Source organism: Phyllostomus discolor, chromosome 12 (assembly GCF_004126475.2).
Source record: "Phyllostomus discolor isolate MPI-MPIP mPhyDis1 chromosome 12, mPhyDis1.pri.v3, whole genome shotgun sequence".
In the NCBI taxonomy this organism is placed as follows: Eukaryota; Metazoa; Chordata; class Mammalia; order Chiroptera; family Phyllostomidae; genus Phyllostomus; species Phyllostomus discolor.
The window spans coordinates 27,809,119-27,824,928 of record NC_040914.2 but is presented as its reverse complement, the minus strand read 5'-3'; the positions used below and the strand labels follow the sequence as shown (position 1 = coordinate 27,824,928).

General features: G+C 46.5%; 1 protein-coding gene across 1 annotated transcript; it reads left to right on the top strand.

The window, feature by feature from the left end:
* The first annotated feature begins 1,149 nt into the window (after positions 1–1,149).
* NLRP13 (NLR family pyrin domain containing 13) lies at positions 1,150–14,737 on the top strand. The gene is made up of 9 exons (XM_028529276.1): positions 1,150–1,432; positions 2,109–2,171; positions 3,348–4,932; positions 5,961–6,128; positions 7,233–7,400; positions 8,608–8,778; positions 11,104–11,274; positions 12,958–13,128; positions 14,563–14,737. Exons 1-9 carry the CDS (start codon positions 1,150–1,152, stop codon positions 14,735–14,737), a joined length of 2,955 nt encoding a protein of 984 aa, XP_028385077.1.
* Positions 14,738–15,810: the final 1,073 nt, after the last annotated feature.

The following is a 15,810-nucleotide window of genomic DNA, read 5'->3' as shown; positions in this document are numbered from 1 at the left end:
CCTCTAAGTAGGATCATCGATGTTGTTGCAAATGGCAGGATCTCCTTCATTATGGCTGAGTCATATTCCTCCGTGTGCATCTCTCTCTTGCATTTTTTTATGCCTCTGTCCACAGACATTGAGAGAGTTTCCAGTCTAGGCTATTGTGAGCAAGGTACCAGATCTCAGGTCTATGGACTGGTTACTGACTGCCCCCCCAGCCCGATGGACGTCACTGACACTGATTTACAATGGTCTCCTTCCTTTACTCCTTTGATCTCCTTAGTCTCCCTCTCCTCTTTGGTGCCACTAACTCACTTCAGTGTTCTTTTTTATTCATGTTTAGAGTGAATCCCCTCAATCTGAGTGCAGTCCAATCTTGAATCAGTAAATTTGCTAGGACAGGGCTTTTAGATTTATTATAAGTCATAAAATGCTTATTTCTTTTTTTTCCCCATTACTGTTTACCACTTCCATACCCTCTTCTACCTCTCCCCACCCCCCCACAATCACCACACTTGACCTAATAACATTATATATAAAACACTACATATTATATTTCATATTGCATATTCTATAGAAAACATGCATTATGTATTATAGGTAAACACCATATACGTGATTTTAGACACATATAAATTTGGCATACATAAAAAAGACACATGGCTGAGGCCTCATGTGTACCTGGTGCTAGTGGTAACAAGAACGAGGTCCCCATTCAGAGGAAGCAGATATCCCGGTGTGAGACAGGTTGAAGAACACGTATACAAACACAGGCAGCGGGACATGCTAGGAGGTGAACGGAGTGAGGGTATAGCTTCACTCAGGTGTGTCCAACTCATGACCTGAGGGCCACATGCAGCCCAGGATGGCTACGAATGTGGCCTAACACAAAATTGTAGATTTACTTAAAACCTTTTTTTTTTTTTTTTTTGCTCATCAGTTCTCGTTAGTGTGTGTGTATTTAATGTGTGGCCTAAGACAACTCTTCTTCTAGCAGGCCGAGACACCAAAAGTTTGGACATACTTGGACCCTTTGGGAGGAGGTGGGGAGTCAGACTTATGGATTTTCTGCTTCCTTTCCTGCAGCTCCTGTTTGTCTTGTGTGTGGCACAGGTGTTGGGGAACCTGGGAATCGGGTGCATTGGCAGAATGAGCTCCTTGGCGAGCATGGCCGGGGACAACGGTTCCTGGGACAAACTTCTGTCCTACCTGAGGGGCCTGGATCAGTGCCAGCTGGAGGAATTCAAACTCGGCCTCCAGTCCCCTCAGTGGCTGCCCGGTGGCTCCCAGAAGATCCCCTGGGCTGATGTGAAGGCCGCCAACCCTGCTGACCTGCTGTGTCTGCTGAACGAGCACTTCCCAGGGAGGCAGGTGTGGGACGTGACCCTCCGAATCTTTGAGAACATGAGTCTGACTTCACTTTGTGAGGAACTGAGAGCTGAGATGAATGGTGAGTGGGGGCTGGAGGGATGGGGCCGTGGGGGGATGGAGACATGGAGGGATGAGTATGGGGGAGACACAGAAGGATGGGGACATGGGGGGATGGAGACACTGGGAGCATGGGGGGGATGAGGGACCAAGGGGACAGCTACCTTCATGGCAGCAAGAATGTTGCTGTTGGATTTTTATGGGGTCAATCCAAATTGCTGGTCATAGATGAGTAACGATGGGCTCAATAAGTGTGCTACATGGTGTATTAGAGTGTGACACCTGCAGTGGGTGAGAGAGAGAGAGAGAGAGAGAAAAGGTGGAGGGGGAGAGCCTCAGGTATGTGATGTAGGGGTCTGGAGCTGTGTGGATTAGGATCATCAGCCACCCTGAGGAGGTAAGATTGGAGCCAAGTCTTGGAGGTGAGGGGGTGAGCCAAATGGGCATCTGATGGAAGAGCCGGTTAGGTGATCTGTCTGGACCCAAGCTGCAGAGGCTGGGAGGCATTTAACATGTGCTGTGGGCTTTGCAATGGAGCAGGTTTCCAAAGTGGTTGCACTGATGGAGCTAGGGGGTGTGGCTCCTGCAGTCCACCCCAAGTTTGTCATAAACATGGTTGGTCCTCTGGAGGGCACCCATCGCTGCCTGCTCGTTCCAGCCTGGGGTACCTCACACCCCATCGTCACTGTTTCTTTCAGAGACAGCACAGACACCCCAAGACCCACGCCAAGAAGAACCAGAGATCCCAGAAGACCAGTCAGGTGTGCACACTATTTTATGATGCCTGCAGACAAATTGTTTGATGGAGCATTTTACTGAGTCTATGTTCGCCATTTTTGCTGAAGTTTTATCCAATTGATAGTAGATTCCATGTCTGTTTGTCTGTCTCCACACTGTCTTAGGGAACTTGTTTTAGAATAACTCATTGAGAAAGGTCAACGTGAGAGAGGATTTTTAAGAGCTTGTTTTATTGAAAGTTTCTCTAGTGCACACTTTGATGAATAATTTAGGTCAACTTCCAAGTTGAGAAGCATTTCCCACCAGTGTTTCTGGTGGCCAATGTCCTCCAGGGTCCTGTGGTGATAAATCTGATGCCACTTTGATTTTTTATGTTGTATGGGACCTGTCTTTTTTACTGTAATAGCTTTTGGGGTCCTCTACTCCATGTTCTGACATGTCATGGGTGGCTAGGTTCTGGGCCTGGCCCTCAAGTGGAACCTTTATATTTAAATTTAAAAAGGCATCTCCATCTGTTCTTAAATTTTCTTTTTTAATAGTTATTTAAAAATTTTTATGGTTATAAAGCATTAGATAACAAAATCTTGTGAGGTTTATCATAATTTCTTTTTTTAAAAAAATAGCCCTGGCTCGTGTAGCTCAGCAAATTGAGTGCGGGCCTGTGAACCAAAGGGCCATCGGTTCAATTCCCAGTCAGGGCACATGCCTGGCCTGTGGGTCAGGTCCCCAGTTTGGGGCATATGAGAGGCAACCACACATTGTTGTTTCTCTCCCTCTCTTTCTCTTTCCCTTTCCGTCTCTCTAAAAATAAATAAATAAATAAATAATCTTATTGTGTCTTTGACAGTGAGTCTTTCTTCTCTGTTCTGTTTTTCTTCCTGTTTTTAAATCTTTATTATATTTTTTTACATTACCTTTCAGTCCCCTTATATCCCCCTCCCCCCAGCAATCACCACACTGTTGTCCATTCAGTTTTTCTGAAACTCTAATTAGATATTTCTTGTGTTGTCCGAGGTTTTCTAAATATTTATGTCTATCATCAAACTAACTTTTGCTGCCTTTTGCCACTTTCCGCTATTACCACTGCTCCTAAAGGTTAGACCCTTGTTTGTCTTGTTGAAGGCAACGTCATTATTGAACAATTCTTAATGCTGAATGTCTTCTGAGCACTGCTTTGTTCTGACTCCCTTCTCTTTCAGCCCACACCAGAATGTGCCGAGAGAGGATAAAGGCTAAAATATTGGCAATGTGGAACCATATCCCTTGGCCAGAAGACCATATATACCTCCGCAACATCACAGTGCAGGAGCATGAAGAGCTTCAGCGTCTCCTGTATCCCAAGAGGACCGGAGCCCAGCCCCAGACGATAGTCTTGCATGGTGCGGCGGGGGTCGGGAAGACCACCCTGGCGACGAAGGTCCTGATGCACTGGGCAGAGGACTCACTCTTCCAACATAGCTTCTCCTATGTCTGTTACATTAACTGCCATCAAGTCAGAGAGATGGAGGACACCACCTTCGCTGGCCTGCTTTCTGGGGACTCACCTGACTCTCAGGCCCCCATCGAACACTTCATGAGTCATCCGGAGAGACTTTTATTTGTCATTGATGGCTTTGAGGAAATGACCATGCCCTCCAATGTGGATGACAGCCTGCCATGTCCAGACTGGTACCAGCAGCTCCCGGTGGCCAGAATCCTACTCCACTTGTTGAAGAAGGAGCTGGTTCCCTCTGCTACCTTACTGATCACCACCAGGGACTGTTGCATGGAAGACCTTAAACAATTGTTACTGAATCCATGGTTTATACAAATCCCAGGGTTCACAAAGGGAGATCAGGAGGAGTATTTCTTTAGATACTTTGGGGAACAAAACAAAGCCAGGAGAATCTTGCAGTGGATAAGAAAGCAAGAAGTTCTGTCTCGTTCTTGTTCTGCCCCCCTTGTGTGCTGGATGGTGTCCTCCTGCCTGAAGCAACAGATGACAACATGTCCCTCTTTCCGACTGAGTGCCCAGACCACCACCCATCTGTACACTTGTTTTTTCTCCAGCTTGTTTGAAACAGGAGAGGTGAGTTGGTCAAAGCAGAGCTGGTTGGAGCAGTGGCGAGCCCTCTGCTCTCTGGCTGCTGATGGGATGTGGTCTTCAAAGTTCACGTTTGCAAAAGAGGACATCGAACATCGGCGCCTGCAGGCACCTCTGATTGATCGTCTATTCAGGCTGAATATTCTTCGAAAGGCCAGTGACTGCGAGGACTGTGTCACCTTCACTCACCAAAGCTTCCAGGTGTTTTTGGGAGCCATGTTCTACACGCTGAGGGGAAAAGAAGGAGCCATCGGGGGTCTCTCAAAGTATCAAGAGATGAGGGTGCTCCTGGACGATGCCTTTGTGGACACAAACTCCTACTGGCACCAGATGGTTCTTTTTCTCTTCGGTCTCTTGAATGGAGACCTAGCAAGAAAAGTGGAAGATACTTTGCATTGTAAGATGTGTCCCAGGATCATGGACAAGTTATTAAAATGGGCAGAAGAGATACCCACATCTGACGCAGTCTCCTGCAGTTTTGAATTACTTCTGTTTTTTCAGTGCTTGCATGAAATGCAGGAGGAGGCCTTAGTCAAGGAAATTTTGAGCCACCTCCTGGAAGCAGACCTGGATCTGGGGGATCTTCAATTCCAGGCTATTTCATTTTGTCTAAAGCACTGTCAAAGGTTAAGTAAGCTTAGACTCTCTGTCAGCTGTCACATCCCTCAAATGGAGTTGACAGCTGATGGGAAAACACTGGGGTATGTAACACATTGTTATTTCTTTCCCCAAATTCTCTCTGCTCTGCCTGAGTTCTACAGTGAAAAACTGGGGATCCTTTGTTGTTGTGTTATCAATGGTTATGATTGATCCAACATCATCAATCAGCTTTACCCTGGGTGAAGATATTCCTTTAGTTATCACGTTGGGGGTCCCTGGCTCCTTTCATTGATCTAGTTAAAGGTAGAGCTTCTGTCTCGGGCACTGCACATGGAAGGTTTTTTTTTTATGGGGCAAACATTGTTCTAAAGCATTGTCTTGCATCTGATGTCAGTAGATGAATGGAGGGGGAGCTGCTATTGCCTTCATGGCTAAGAGAACTGAAGGATAAAAGCATAGTTTACTTGTACTCTTATGGTTATTGAGTAGCTCAGCCTGGATTAGTGCTCAGCTCTCTCCATGAACTCCAGATCTTACATTAAATGCTAGATGTTTCTCCATTGAGTGTGAGTTGGGGTAGGAGTGGGGCTGATGGAGTCCATGAAATTCCGAAGCTTGTTCTGATGAGTTTGCCCCTTTATCTCCTGGAAGAAGGAAAAACCCCAGACCTATTGTATCTACTTTGGGTTCTTATCCTCTGACTTTGTCCCATTCCTGATACTAGTGATTTCTATTCATGACTTCCACTGGAGGAAGAATCCCAGAAATACTTCAGCTACTTTGGGTTTTCTTCCTATGACCTTGTCCCATCATGGACACTAATTTTCTATCTAGATAAGAAAACCTGACTTGTCTGCTGATTATTCAGGTCCCAGGGATGTCTACCTTACCTCACTTATGTGGTTGCTTTCTTCTGACAAGAATTCTTGAGAATACTACATGTGCAGGAATTACACATGTAGTATTTGGAGAACTATACTTTTGGGATTACACATTTTCATACCCAGAATGCTACTAAATCCCTCATCACATGTTAGGGTCTTTTTTTTTTCTTGCCTCATGTAGACCACATTCTAGGTGTTGATTGAGGTTCATTTACTCATCCGCCTTCTCTCTCTCCTTCATAAAGGACGAGGGTTGTCAATCCCAAGATAACCCAGTGGCAGGATGTCTGCTCCGTGTTCCACAATGGGAACTTGAGTGAACTGGACCTGAGTAACAGCAAGCTGAATGCCACATCTATGAAAAAACTCTGCTATGAGCTTAGAAACCCAAGGTGTAGACTCCAAAAACTGACGTAAGTGTGAGACCCTCACAGTTTGACGAATACCATAGTGGGACAACCCAACTTTTTAAAAATCTTTTAAAAAAGATTTTATTTATTTATTTTAGGCAGAAGGGAAGGGAGGGAGAAAGGGAGGGAAAGAAACATCAATGTGTGGTTGCTTCTTGCATGCTCCTGCTGGGACCTGACTTGGCCCGCCACCCAAGTATGTACCCTGACTGGGAATCGGACTGGCGACCCTTTGGTTCACAGGCCAGCACTCAATCCACAGAGGCACACCAGCCATGGCAGGACAACCCAACTTTTTAAATTCCTGCAGTAAGCATCTATTTGCCAGAAAGTAAGGTAGGTGCTCAGGGAAATAAAAGAAATGTGCTTGTATTAGTGGAGCTTCTACTTAGGCAGGGTAGGTGGAAATAAAAACAAATGGGAATCTATATGAGAGGCACATGTAGAGAAACTAATTTTTCCTTAAGACGTCTGAGTCGGGCTGCTGGTTCGAGTTGGATGTGAAGGAGTTGAGAACTTTTAGGACGTTATAGGAGCATCTCTGTTGCAGTTCCAGGGTTGTGAACAGAACAGATAACTCGAGCCTTTATGGAGTTTACCTTGTATTGGAGAAACTCACCTAAATGATCAGAATTGTATATGAAATAGTGATATCTCCCAAAGGAGGAGGAAATCAGTTTTTAAGAAGGGCCTCCCCACTATCTAAAAAACATTTGATCTCTGGCTGGTGTGGCTCAGTGGATTGAGTACTGGTCTGTGAACCAAAGGGTCACCTGCTTGATTTCCAGTCAGGGCACATGCCTGGGTTGTGGGCCGGGTCCCCAGCGGGGCGCATGAGAGGCAACCACACATTGATGTTTCTCTCCCTCTTTCTCTTTCCCTTCCCATCTCTCCTAAAAATAAATAAAATCTATTTTTTTTTAAATTCAGTACCATGACTCAAAACCAAATTGTGGGTTCCTCTTATATTTTGTCCATCCTTGAAAGTGTGTGTGTGTGTGTGTGTGTATGTGTGTGTCTTTATGATGAAAATTTAAGACAAGGATGCCATATCCCCACCCTGCTACCATCCTCCAAACTAGCTTTCTCGCCTCTTCTCTTCCTCAGATGCAAATCAATAACCCCTGTCAGGGTCCTGAAGGAACTCGTTGTGGTCCTTTATGGTAACGACCGGCTGACCCACCTGAACTTGAGCTCTAACAACCTGGGAGTTACTGTGTCCATGATGATTTTTAAGACCTTCAGGCACTCAGCATGCAACCTCAAGTATCTGTGGTAAGTCTCTGGTTCCCCAGGTCTGTCTCCAGGACCACCCTCAGGGGCGAATATTCATTGGGAGAACAGGAGTCAGCATGGCAGCAAACAGATCCAGAGGAAGATTAGCAGAGGGAAAAAATGTTCATGGGCATAGAGCAGTGAGTCTCAAATTTCAATATATATCAGAATCATCCAGGTGGGGTATTAAAACACAGATTCTGGGACCCTGCTTTCGGAGACTGAGTAGGTGTGCCATCTCTGAGGTGATGCTGGGCCGTGGACCACACTTTGAACAGCACTGACTTGGAAAGCACCCTGCCCCAGGGAGGGATCAGGAAGGGGGAGGTCAGCTTCATTCATGTAGCAAGGGGACATCTGCTCAAAGACCACTCTGCCCAGGAGTGATGGCCTATCCCGGGCCCTCCCTGATAGGTTGGAATCATGTGGCCTCACCTCCATGGCTTGTTACCGTCTGTTCCTGGAACTCAGCAAGAACTCCAGTCTGCATTTCCTCAGCCTGGGGGACAATGACCTCTCTGATATTGCGGTGAAAAGCCTTCAGAAGCCCTTTGATGTGCCCAAGCGTGCCTTGAAGGAGCTCTCGTAAGTCTTCCATCTTTATCCAAATATCTTCTTTGCAAGTTTGAGTGGCAGGGTGGGAGTATGTTTCGGGGAGCTTTGCGGGGGAGCCCTTGTTGTATGTACCTATCCTGTTGACACAGTTCTTACCATTTTTGTTCTTCCCACCTTCCTCCTTAGGGCTCAGTCTTGGCCAGTTTTGCCTTCAGCATGACTGTGGGCCTCACAGCCTCTTCGGTGTAGCCCTTGAGGCTTCTGTCAGTTTCCCCTAAACCCAGTGGTGTTTGACTGGGGATGATTTTGCTCCTCAGGGAGATTTGACAATGTCCAGACACTTACTTGGCTTTTACAGTTGAGAGGGGAGCAGGCTATGGGTGTGTGGTGGTTAAAGACCAGTTATGATCAACACCCTACAATGTATCGGGGGATGCCCCACAAAAAAGAATGACCTGACCCAAAGCTCAGTAGGGCAAGGATTGGGAAACCATACCTTGACCCACTTTTTCCTCCTTGAAGCTTTTGTTCTATATCTGATTTAATCTTCCCGTGAGGCTTGGCTCCCAGATGTGTGGCCCTCAGGGACAGGGAGTTTGAGAAAGGAAACAGGGCATTGCTGAGGCTCACCTTGCACCTACTCCTTTCACAGCTTGGAGAAATGTGACCTGTCCGCCGCCAGCTTAGAGGCACTAGCCTCAATTATCACCAGCACCCAGAGAACAACCCGGCTGTGCCTGGGATTCAATCCTCTCCGGGATGACGGTGTGCGATGGCTGTGTGCCTCCCTGAGTCAGCCCGACTGTGCCTTGGAGAAGTTGGTGTAAGTGCCTCTTGGCTTTGTTTCTGAAAGTGACTCTTCATGAGTGTCAGCCTTGGGGAGAACAGCTCCTTTGTTGGGACCTGTGGATAGCATGGAAAACTCCCAGACACTGGAGCGATTACTCCACGTGCTAAGCATTGTTGTAAGACAGATTTTGAGCAGCATCCTGGGTATATCAAATCCATCTCTGGGGGGTTGTGCCAAGGAATTCCATTTTAGCAAAGACCCTGAGAAATTTTGATTGTTTCAGTCAATCGATATTCGGAGTTCCTATCTCTAGACACAGAGCTGGCACCAAAGTTGGGGTGAGGATAAGACAGACAAGCTTCCTGCCTGTGTGGGGGATGTGGTTTTATGGGACACACACACACACACACACACACACACACACAAAATCAAGGTAAGAAGAAAAACAATGAGTGAGTACAAAAGGGTGGTGGGGTTGGTTGCCCAACTTATCTGAGGAGGTGATGTTGAAGCAGAGACTTGGAGGAAAGGAAGAAGGCAGGTAGGAAGGAAGGAAAGAAGGAAGGAAAGAAAGGAAGGGAGGAAGGAAGGAAGGAAGGAAGGAACAGGAGGGGTTGCTGTTTGGGATGTGGTAAGAGGAACAGGAAAACAAGTAGGGCAGGAGTAATATAAGTGGGAGGGTGCATAACGAGAGAAAATGAAGTTAGGTAGCAAAATGCCTGCAGAATGCCAGGCAGGGGGCAGGGGCGTGAAGGAATCTGTTTTGTTTGGGGTAAGATGCAAAGTCATCCGAGGATGGGAGATTGGACAGACTCTACTGGGGGCAAAGTGGGTATAGAACCAGTGCAAGAGGAGATGAGCGAGCTGGCCTGGTGCTGTGGGAGGATTTCAGGGGATCTGGAGAGGCAGAGCCAGTGAGACTTGGTGATGGATTGGAGGTGACTTCAGAGTGAAAAGGAACCCAGACCTGCTGCAGGTAATGGGCTTGGATAGCCAGGTAAAAGGTGGATCGGGACACAGGTGTGGAAGATGCCTGGTTATCCGCCAGGTAGAGATGTTATGCGAGCAGGTGTACACAGGACTGAAGTACTCTGGGGGTAGTGGGGAGCGCTGGGCAGGGGTGATTCCACAGTAGTGTGGTTACACAGATGTTACCCTGTAGCCACATCTGCTTCTTGGTGCAGGTGGAGAGCAGGTGGAGAGCTGGGGTGTCCTAGGATCAGATACAGTTCAGGTGGGCATAAAAGAGTGGAGAAGGCCAAGGGTCTTGGGGCACCTCCAAGGGGGCAATTATGGTGAAAGACTGGAGAGCTGGCCTTGGCCAAAGGTTAACACTCACCTAGCACTGGTGGCAAAGAACCGGGATATTAATAAGAAGTGATTACATATAATATGAACAAACATTACTCAGTGAGTTTGGGGATAAGCATTCATTTGTGAAATCTTTACTTCCATCAAGGCCATGGGCATATCCATCACCTCCCAATGTTTCCTCCACTCCTCTTAAAAATTATCATCATCATCATCATCATTATTTTAATAGTAGTAGCAATATTATAATACTTAATATATGATCTACCCTCTTGGCATATCTTCAGCATAAATAGAGTATTGTTAGCTGTAGGCACAATGCCATATACTGGATCTTTAGAAGTTATTGATCTCGCAAAACGGAAACTCGGTACTGTTTGACCATCATTATTCTTTTTTTGTTTTTACCCAACCATAATGACTAGCACACTCTTCTTTGTTTACTTACTTATTTATTTATTTTTTAAAGATTTCATTTATTTTTAGAGAGGAAGGGAGGGAGAAAGAAAGAGAAACATCAATGTGTGATTATCTCTCACACGCCACCTACTGGAGACCTGGCTGCAACCCAGGCATGTGCCCTGACTGGGAATCAGACTGGCAACCCTTTGCTTCACAGTCCGGCACTCAGTCCACTGAGCCACACCAGCGAGGGCTCCTCCTTATTTTTTAAAGATTTTATTTATTTATTCTTAGAGATGGGAAAGGGGGGTTAACATCAATGTGTGGTTGCCTCACTCACGCTTCCTACTGGGGACCTGGCCTGCAACCCAGGCATGTGCCCTAGACTGGGAATTGAACTGTTGCCCCTTTGTTTTGGAAGCCAGCACTTAATCCACTGAGCTTCACCAGCCAGGGCAGGACTGGCACATTCTTGCCATGCTTGCTGTCAGAGTCTGGAACAGGTCAGAAGTCAGTGCACACTTAGTGAATCCTGGGTTACAAGCCAGGGATGCAGCACGGTGAACAAGGAGGCCATCTGTGCCTGGGGGTCCTTGGGGTGGTCTGAGTTCCTGAGTTGCTCCCTCTGGGACTCTCAACCAACAGGCTCTGCTTCTGCCAGCTCAGCGCGCCCAGTTGCAGGCACCTGTCTGATGCTCTCCTGCAGAACAAGAGTCTGACACACCTGAACCTGAGGAAGAACCAGCTGGGTGATGAAGGGGTGAGGTTTCTGTGTGAGGCACTACGTCAGCCGGACTGCGCCCTGCAGAGCCTGGAGTGAGTGTTACGCTGTCCTGTCCATCAGCAGGTGGCCCCATGCCCATTGGAGTTCTAGGTGGCAGCCTGTTCTGAGTGCAGACATAACTCTTGACACAGAGGAGCCTTAGGTTTGGTAGATGGTGGGGGTGTGCGTGGTACATTGTGGTACCTGTGTGGGGAAAATGGGGCAACTGTTAAGGACCAACCACAATGTCCATTGTCCTCCACTAACACCACTACCAGCCAAGGGCACCTGTTACCCACGTCGTCACATACCCTATTCCTAAACTTCCTTGAGTTCTTCAGTTTGAGAGGTAGAGAAATGGTAGTTCTACCTCTATTTTATTTTTCCATGGAAATAGCAAAATTTAGACAAGAGTAAACAGAAGTCTATGTCATCTACTCCATTATCTAATTTCCATAATTATCGATTCATGGCCAATTTCTCTCTCCTAAACCCTCACCCACACTCTTCCCCCAAGATTATGTTGAAGTCTGTCCCAGGGGGTTGTACCCCTTATTTATAAACTCAAGTTTTTGTATATTTGTATCTCCGAATAAGGATGGAGTTGAGCTGTGTCTGAATGCTCAAAAGCACCTGTGTGAACGTCCAAATGAAAAACTTCTTGATACAACCTGAGGACTATTGTTTTTCCAGTTGAGGTTTTTTCCTTCTGACTTGTGGGCATTACCCACCATGGAAATCTAGCCATCTTGTGTCTGATTTGCGTAGCTGTTTATCTAGCTGGCCGTTCCCTTAGACTTGGCCCTTGATGGTTTCAAGCATGTGGATGTTTTCATGTTGTCAGACTCTTCCTAGAGGGCGGAAGGATTTTGTTTGCCTTCTCCCACCTTAAGGTATCACCTCCACTTTCACCTCTCTGCTCCCTCTGTCTCCCCACCTGTCTCTGTCTCTCTCTCCTCTCTGTCTCCTGTCTGTTTCTTTGTCTCTCTGTCTCTCTATCCATGTCTCTTTTTCCTATCTGTCTCCTCTCTTCTGTCTCTCTTCTCTCTGTCACTGTTTCTCTGTCTATTTTTTTCTCTCTGTGTCTGTCTCTATACCTCTGTCTCTTCCCTCTCTCTTCTTTATCTTTCTTCTGTCTCTATCTCTCTCCTCTCTGCTCGGTCTCTCTCCTCTCCATCTACCTCTTCTCCCCTGTCTCCCTGTCAACCCTTATCTCCTCTCATTCTCTCTCCAAATATTTACATGGATTCTGCATCTTGAACTCCTTTTGGTATAATAATTCATTGTATGTGAGATTTTGATGTGGGTTTTTTTTTTTCCAGCTCAGCTGTTGAGCTCAGAGGCTGAAACATGTCTGTGTCAGAGTCCTTCCAGGGACCCGTCTCTCTCTGCACCCCCTTCCTCCCTCTCACATCAATGTCTGTCTGTCTCTTCTGTCTCCCTCCCTCTTTCTCTCTTTTCCCCCTTCCTCTTTCTCTCTCACATCAATGTCTGTCTGTCTCTCTGGCTCCCTCCCTCTCTCTCTTTCTCTATCTTCCCCCTTTCTCTCTCACATTAATGACTCTGTCTGTCACATACTCACACATACACATGGATGGAGGACCAGCTGCAGGGCCAGTATGAGAAGTCATCTCTGGCATCTCTCTACTCCCTGGAAGAAGGTGAGGTGGGGCTTGAGCTGATAAAGCCCGAGACTGCGGGATGATTTTTCCCTTTTGTACATTTCCATCTGGCAGTTTGTCGGAGTGCTCTTTCACGGTGGAGGGCTGTTGGGAGCTGGCAGATGCCCTGGAGCACAATCAGAACCTGGAGGTGCTGGACATCGGGAGAAACTGTGTTCAGGATGATGGAGGGAGGCGGCTGTGCGAGGTTCTGAAGTGCTCGAGCTGTGTTCTGAGCACACTTGGGTGAGTCAGTGCTGCTCTTTGGCAGGGAAGCCCCCTCTCACTCTCGAGTGGGGACAGGTACTGTCTGGTCGTGTAGTGGGGGTACAAGGGTGAGACTTGTGAAGGACGACATTCTCCTTTTAAAAATCTCTTGGCTTGTAGATATTGTTTCTTTCCATCAGTACGTTTTGGATAGGAGGTGCTGGGGGAGAGGACATGCCCGTGCCCTGTGAATCTTCACTCTTGAGCAGGAAGAAAAATTTTTGTTTTTGACTGATTTCTTTTTTGGAGAGAAAGAGAGGAGCATCAATTTATTGTTCCACTTATTGATGCATTCACTGGTTGATTCGTGCATGTGCCCTGACCAGGGATCAAACCCATGACCTTGGGGCATCAGGATGATCCTCTAACCCACTGAGCTACCCCGCCAGGGCCCATGCTTTCATCATATCATGCTATTCCTAACCATCAAATGATACCTTCACCTTGAAGCATTCTCTGAGTCCTCCCCAACCTCTTCCACCCTCAGCATTTTATTCGTTAAAATCTTACACGTATAGCCTCACGGTACCTTTCTTTGTAGACTCACATGGAAATCCCTGCTGTGTTAAGCTGACAGAGGACACATTTCCTTTTACTTTGTGTTCCCAGTAGCTAGCCAACCCTATGTCCAGATGTTGTATTGTAGAATTTAGAAATAATGGCTGGTGTAGCTCAGTGGATTGAGTGCTGGCCTATGAACCAAAGGATCGCTGGTTCGATCCCTAGTCAGGGCATGTGCCTGGGTTGTAGGCCAGGTCCTCGATAGGGGGAGCTCAACAGGAGCATTGATGTTTCTCTCCCTCTCTTTCTTCCTCTCTTCTCCTCTCTAAAAATAATAAAATCTTAAAAAAAAAAGAAATAACATGAAAGACATGTCATGAAAGAGGCTGTAGTGCTAACATTTTAGTCCTTTCAAGGGTCTTATAAATAAATTCATGTGCAGCCCTGGCTGGTGTGGCTCAGTGGATTGAATGCCAGCCTGCAAACCAAGATTGCCAGATTGATTCCTGGTCAGGGCACATGTCTGGATTGCGTGCCAGGTCCCTAGTTGGGGGCGTATGAGGCAACCAATTGCTGTTTCTCTCTTTCTCCCTTCCGTGTCCTCTTTCTAAAAATAAGTACATAAAATCTTTTTAAAAATTAACTCACATGCACTTTATACCAAAATTGTCATCTTTCATGTTTGGGCAGGTGATACGTATTTGTCAAGTGAGGTTTAAGGTGTTACTTACCTTCATAGGGTTGGTGTGTGGGTTAAAACGATTTACACATAGGCATTTGTAAAGTGTGTGGTGTGTGCCGCTGGTAGGTCTGTTCTAGTAGCGTTTTCCCCCTTGGACTGTGCATCATTTGTATTTCCAGTTTCTCAATACCAGAGGACCAACTTTAACACTCCCTCTCTACCCACTCCAGGTTGGAGAAGTGCGGCCTGACTTCCGCTTGCTGCCAGCATCTGTCCTCGGTTCTCAGAAGCAGCACAAGCCTGGTTAACCTGAACCTCTTAGGAAACGACTTGGGGACTGAGGGCGTCAACAAGCTGTGGAAGTCCTTGAAAAAATCAGCCTGCAAACTACAGAAACTCGGGTAATCGCTACTGACTCTTACGGCACCTGCTGAGAAGTGGGGATGGGTCAGCTAATAGCTAGAGCAGACATCAGTTGACCCTGACTTCAGTCTCCTAAGGCAGTGATGGCTGACAGAGTGTGGAGTAATGGTGGGAATGGTGTGTAGCCATGCCCTGGCTGGGTTGCTCAGTGGGTTGGAGCATCATGCTGTACACCAAAAGGTTGCAGGTTTGATCCCCAGTCAGGGCATGTACGGGAGGCAAACTGAACTCCCTCTCACTCTCTCTCTCTCTCTCTCTCTCTCCCCCCCTCCCTTTCTTTCTCTAAAGTCAATAAACATATCCTTGGGAGAGGATGAGAAAGAAATATAGTCAATCATTTCTTCTAATTTTCTACTCGATTTTTTTTGTTTTTGCTTTTGTAGGCTGGAAAAAGACTTATACCATCTAATAAAAGAGAAGCTGCAGGAATTGAAGGAGAAGGGGCGTGTTCTGAGGATCCTGTGCAAGTGGGATTGGAATGACCTTGAAGATAAGTGGTGGTGGTGACCCAAGGACGAGAAGTCACTGCCTTCTTGTGGGAGGTTCCTGGAGCACAACCACCAGGAGCTCCCCCACGTATCACTCAGGTGTCCCTGTTCGTGGGACAAATGGGCTGCCACCTGTTTTTCCACAGAGTCATAGGCAGCATATTACAACCCAGTTGCTAAGATCCTAATCTAATGCTGTATTTGGCCCCAAGAGCTGATGTTGACTTTAAGTATTTTTTGTGTTTCTTAGTGTAATGTTTTGTAATTCTTGGGTGTGTTACAAAGATTCAGTAAACCAAAGGATATAGACATAGTCTGAGGAAACTTGAGGCTTCATTTCTTGTGGATTGAGAAGTGGTAATAGATGCCATCAAAATTCCATAATTATCGTACTGTGATTAAATAAACCAGACAGACCTCCAGAATGATTCTTAATATGCAGACACACCCAAATGTGGCTTTTGCTTCTATCTTTGAGGCATCTGTGGCTCTGCGCCATTTAAAATATATTTTGCCCACCTGAAAATACCAAGCAGTGTGGATCCCACACAGAATGCAAGGCGAACT

Coding starts and splice junctions, on each gene's coding strand:
- NLRP13 (XM_028529276.1), top strand. CDS start 1,150: ATGGCCGGGGACAACGGTTCCTGGGACAAACTTCTGTCCTACCTGAGG. Junction 1,433..2,108: donor ACTGAGAGCTGAGATGAATG/GTGAGTGGGGGC, acceptor TGTTTCTTTCAG/AGACAGCACAGACACCCCAA. Junction 11,275..12,957: donor TGCGCCCTGCAGAGCCTGGA/GTGAGTGTTACG, acceptor TCCATCTGGCAG/TTTGTCGGAGTGCTCTTTCA.